Source organism: Penaeus vannamei, chromosome 20 (genome assembly GCF_042767895.1).
Source record: "Penaeus vannamei isolate JL-2024 chromosome 20, ASM4276789v1, whole genome shotgun sequence".
Classification (NCBI taxonomy): Eukaryota; Metazoa; Arthropoda; class Malacostraca; order Decapoda; family Penaeidae; genus Penaeus; species Penaeus vannamei.
Genome location: NC_091568.1, coordinates 33004405 through 33009404, shown reverse-complemented (window position 1 = coordinate 33009404; position 5000 = coordinate 33004405). Strand labels below are relative to the sequence as shown.

General features: G+C 39.8%; 1 protein-coding gene across 5 annotated transcripts in view; it reads left to right on the top strand.

The window, feature by feature from the left end:
• The window catches only part of LOC113805128 (female sterile (1) homeotic), a gene marked incomplete at its 5' end in the record, with an annotated part of 62630 nt that extends 57844 nt beyond the window's left edge, over positions 1–4786 (top strand). For all 5 annotated transcript variants that reach the window (XM_070135379.1, XM_070135376.1, XM_070135377.1 and 2 more), the window contains 4 exon segments: positions 1–1237; positions 1762–1931; positions 2071–2287; positions 2567–4786. The exon segment at positions 1–1237 is cut by the window's left edge and continues 88 nt beyond it. In XM_070135379.1, coding sequence (XP_069991480.1) covers positions 1–1237; positions 1762–1931; positions 2071–2287; positions 2567–2638 — 1696 coding nt within the window.
• Between the last annotated feature and the right edge of the window lie 214 nt (positions 4787–5000).

The following is a 5000-nucleotide window of genomic DNA, read 5'->3' as shown; positions in this document are numbered from 1 at the left end:
GCAAAATAAGCAGCAGCAAATACAGCAACAAAAACAATACTTACAAGAACAACAGAAGCAGTTGCAGGAACAGAAGCAACTTTTAGAGCAGCAAAAACTTCAGAAGCAACAGAAACAGCAGCAAGAACAACAGAAACAACAGCAATTGGAGCAGCAGAAACAAAAGCAGAAACAACAGGAGGAACAGCAACAAAAACAACAGCAACAACAACAGCAGCAACAACAACAACAACAACAACAGCAGCAGCAGCAACAACAACAACAACAGCAACAGTTGCAGCAGCAGCAACAACAACAGCAACAACAACAACACGCACATCACCAGCATCACCACCACCACCACCATCAGGAACAGACTTCTCATCCTCTCCCACCAACCTCAGAAGAACAGCATATCCACCATCAACAGCAACAGCATTTACAACTACAGGAACAGTTAGAACAATTACAACATCACCATTTACAGCAGCAGTTACATCACCATCACCAACAGCAACATGCCATGAGTCATAATATGTCAGGAGGTTTGCCACATCCATCAGTTTCAAATGGCTTCTCAGCTGACATGCCACTGGGTATGGCCCAGTCATTGGTGCATAGCTTAGCAGGGATTGGTGCAATCACAGGCATGCCTGGCCTGTCCTCCCTTGGCCCCTCTGGGCTAGAGGGTCTGGGTGCTGCTGTCACGGGTAGCATGTTGCCAGGGCTTGTTGATGCTGCATCAACGAATAGTGCCAATATTTCTGTTGCTGCTGCCTCCAATGCAGTACCAACACATAACCCAATGATGGCAACTCATGACACTCATCAAGAAATGCCATCACATCTGCCAGAGACTAGCCTAGCAGACTTAAAAGCAGCAGGCTTAGATACTAGTTTAAGTTATTATTCGTCAATTCCACAAACGCAAAGCGACACATCTATCATGCGCAAACAGTCAGAGGAGGAGCTCAACCCAGAGGCCCAGGCCCTACAGCGGCATCATGCAGAGGCTTCAGCACTGGCAAGTTACCTGGCTGCTCAGGATAAGAAGCCCCCTTCCTCCGCCCCAGAAACCCCAAAGTCATCTGGAGGAAGCTCTTTCAGCAAGCCCAAGCCAACACCCAAGAACCTCAGTTCATGGTCATCCCTAGCGCAGAGTGCCGTCCCTTCACCAACAGCCTCGACCTCTTTGAAAACCTCAGCCAGTGATTCCTTTGCCCAGTTCAAGAGAGTTGCCAAGGAGAAAGAAGCAAGGGTATGTGCTTCTCTGTAACAAATGTGATTAATGTTAAATATTTGCATTGTCTTTTGCAGTTGTGTGTATCTTTTGATGTATGTGATCACCCCCCCCCCCCCCTTCTCTCTCTCTCTCTCTCTCTCTCTCTCTCTCTCTCTCTCTCTCTCTCTCTCTCTCTCTCTCCCTCTCCCTCTCTCTCTCTCTCTCTCTCTCTCTCTCTCTCTCTCTCTCTCTCTCTCTCTCTCTCTCTCTCTCTCTCTCTCTCTCTCTCTCTCTCTCTCTCTCTCTCTCTCTCTCTGCACTCCCACTCATCTTCCTCTTCCTCCTGCCTCTTTCCCTCCCTTCCTTCCCATCTCCTCTCCCCTTCCCTTCTCTTCTCTCTCCTCTCTCTCTCTCTCTCTTTCCTCCCATATTCCCTCCCTCCCTCCATTCCTAATATGAGCAATAATGTGATAGAATAGAAGAGAAGTTGCATAAATGGATGGATTTATCCATTTGATTTCACCCATTCATTGCACCTAAAATAAATTGCCTTCCAATAGCAACGTCAGATCATTGAGCAGCAAGAGCAGAGAAGGCAGCAGAAGGAGCAAGTTGAGAAGGAACGTGCAAGACAAGAAGCAGAGAGAGAGCGTGCACGGTTAGAGGAGGAAGCTTTGGACAGGGCAATGGAACAAGCTAAAGAAATTCGGGCCACTCAAGAAGTTCAAAGGTATGTCAAGGATATTTATAAGTGGGGTATATATATAACAGCACTTGGATGCCTAAAGTTGCAATATACACAGAACCATACATAAGTATACATAAGATGTCTTTATTATATATTTACCCTATTGTGAATCTCCTCCCAGACGAGAACCGGTTGCCATACGGGAGCGGCCACCCTCAAGTGCAAAAGTGGCTACCCCAATGACAGCCTCAACTTCGCCACACCCCCAGCTGGCAACGCCTGCAGGACCTCCCAGCTCACATCCCCCTGCCACTCCAACCTCTTCCATAGACAATGCAAAGCAAAGTGACCGCGACAGACAAAAACTAAGAGAACAAGAACGAAGACGGAGGGAAGCTGTAAGTGGATTTTCATCTTTGACAAGTTTCTTTTTCTTTTCTTCTTCATCTTATCTTCTAAATATGTTAGTGAGTGTTACTTTTGAGTGATAAGTTAACCTTTGTTACTCTTCATATGGCAGTAGATCATAAAAGAGATCTTCAGTGGCTATTAAAAAAAAAAAAAAAAAAAAAAACTGTTCTTTTTGCTTTATTTATGTTACTTTTATAATAGGATGAATGTACTACTTGTTTTATTTGCTTGATATAGTATCATTGTATGTTTTTCTCATATTTCAGATGGCGGGTCAGATAGACATGAATCGCCAAAGTGACTTGATGGCTGCGTTTGAAGAACAGTGTGGAAAATAATGTATAAGAATTACCAAAAATATTTTATTAATGTCGGCTCTGTTCCTTGTACACAACTCAACTCAGATATCACCTAAGTCCTTTTATTTGACATGTTTTGTACATATAACTATAGCTGTGTTTATATTTATTATAGTTCAGTGAGAGTTCTTGTTGTTGCTGTACATTTGTGTATGAAACTTATGGATGTAAATGTTACATTTTGGCTGTGAAATCGTCCCTTGCCAATGCATGTTGTCGGCAAGTTGTACAACTGTTGGCCCTGCTGCTTGATGGCACTCTGTTCATTTGGCCAGCTCCGAATTAAGAGAAAAAATTATTCTATTCTACTGAGAACTAAATAACTGTCATGACTGAGCATAAGTGCAAGTGTGGCACATCAGTGGTGCCCTATCTGTAGTGTTACAAGTGTCAACTGAGCTGATCTGTTAAGATTAGCACAAGTCCTAACTCCCAGTTGTCATGCATCAGACCACAGCAGAGGGTTCTGTTTGTCCACAGTAGAAGATACTTTTTCTTTTGGTTGATGACACCTCTGTTAATTCCACCAATTTTACAATAATTTGATGACAGTAGAAGTTTATAGTTGGGTATTTAAGACTTAACCTTTTTATGGTGTACTCTTAAATAACTCAAGCGTTTAGAAATTAATTTTTCAGAAGTGACCAAGAGTTTTCAGTGAAAAAACTGGTTGAAGAAAAATAGAAAAAAAAAATGTTGGCATTAACTCTTGGAAATGTGTAATATAGTTATGCAGTGGAATAGCAGGAGCATCTCAAGTAGCAATATACTTGCTCTGCTGGTGCTTCAAAGCAGAAACAGGACATTATAAATGCTCGCCATGTGAATATTGTTTCTCTATTGGAATTGCTCTTCAGATTCTCAGTTTTCAGCTGGGATTGCTACTCAGCTGTTTACAACAGGTATGGCTTGTTTGCCATACATTAAACTTTCCATATTGACCAACGATTTTCAACTAAGGAAATGTTAATCAATATTAGGTTTAGAATCTTTTTTTAATAAAAAGTGTTAAAAGTATTTGGCCGATAGGCCTGTAGACCATCAGTTTGGGTTTCTTTGTTTATATAACCTTCAGTGATATTCCCATTATGTATTTGGCAACTTTTTTATAAGATATACATATATATATTAGTTATCTTTCCTTGGAAACATTGCATTGAAAAAGAGAATATTTTGTGAACTCAATCTCAGAAAATCCATTATGTTCTTTAACACAACAGGATAAGTTGCATAGTTTTCCAGCAGCAGATATTATTTCTCAGTATGAACACCAACGCCAATGAATATTCAGATATACTGCTGACTCAAAGGGCAGTGATCTGTACCCTGTGAAAAGGATGAAACTTTTTTAGTGAAGCAGTCAGCAGTTCTCCACATGAGAAAGGTTGTGCTAAGTCGTCGACAGTTCCCTAGTTGGCGACATTGTACATAGCTGTATAGTTTGTGATTCTACTATTTAATAAAGACTTGTGAAGACCAGGACTGACTTGCTGGTGGTAGTTAACTGCCATGTGCGTAATACAGATTTCTTTTCTGCATTCCATATTTAAATAATGCATAAAGATGACCATGATTTTCTTGTGTATTTTGTAAAGATCTACACTTGTGTTTGTATTGATATTGACATAGTGTACGTATGGGGATCTTTTAAGAACAGTTGGAACTGACTGTCATTTAGCTTTTGCCAAGAACAGTTTTTGCACCTTTTTGCTCTGGCTGTTATTCATTTACAGTGTTAAGGGAAGGTTGATATAGGTAGAGATTCATTTTGTATATTTTTCATGGTTATTTATTTGTTTATCATATTTCTAATGCCTGGTCTCATTACCCATGCAAGCATTACCATGATTGCAATCATACTATTTGATGTATATTTTTTTATTCTTTCTTTTTTATTCCTTCATTGTTAAAATCATCATCATCATCATCATCATCTCAGTATTACCACCAATCATTTCCGTAATCCTCTTATTCCTTCTTTCTTCTTCTCCTTCTTTATATACATATATAAATTATTAAAAACACCATCAGAGTATCTATCCTTAACTGAAATTGTAAATTGTCATGCTGTCATACTGTATAGTTTCCTGGAATAAAGATTTTCATAAGAAAATGAAACAAAATAAATGCTTTTAAAAGTTACTGTATCAGACATGGAGTCAGTTGCCAGTTCAGTTTCAGCACTTGGGTAAGGACAATTTTGAATTGTATTGTTTAAAATGAAGTGAAATCTTGGAAGCTGCAAATAGAGGAATACATTTTCTGTAAATAATTGTCACTGTGCTGGGCTTCTAAATAGCACTTCAATATTTATGATTTCTTTTTTGTAAATACAGTAACT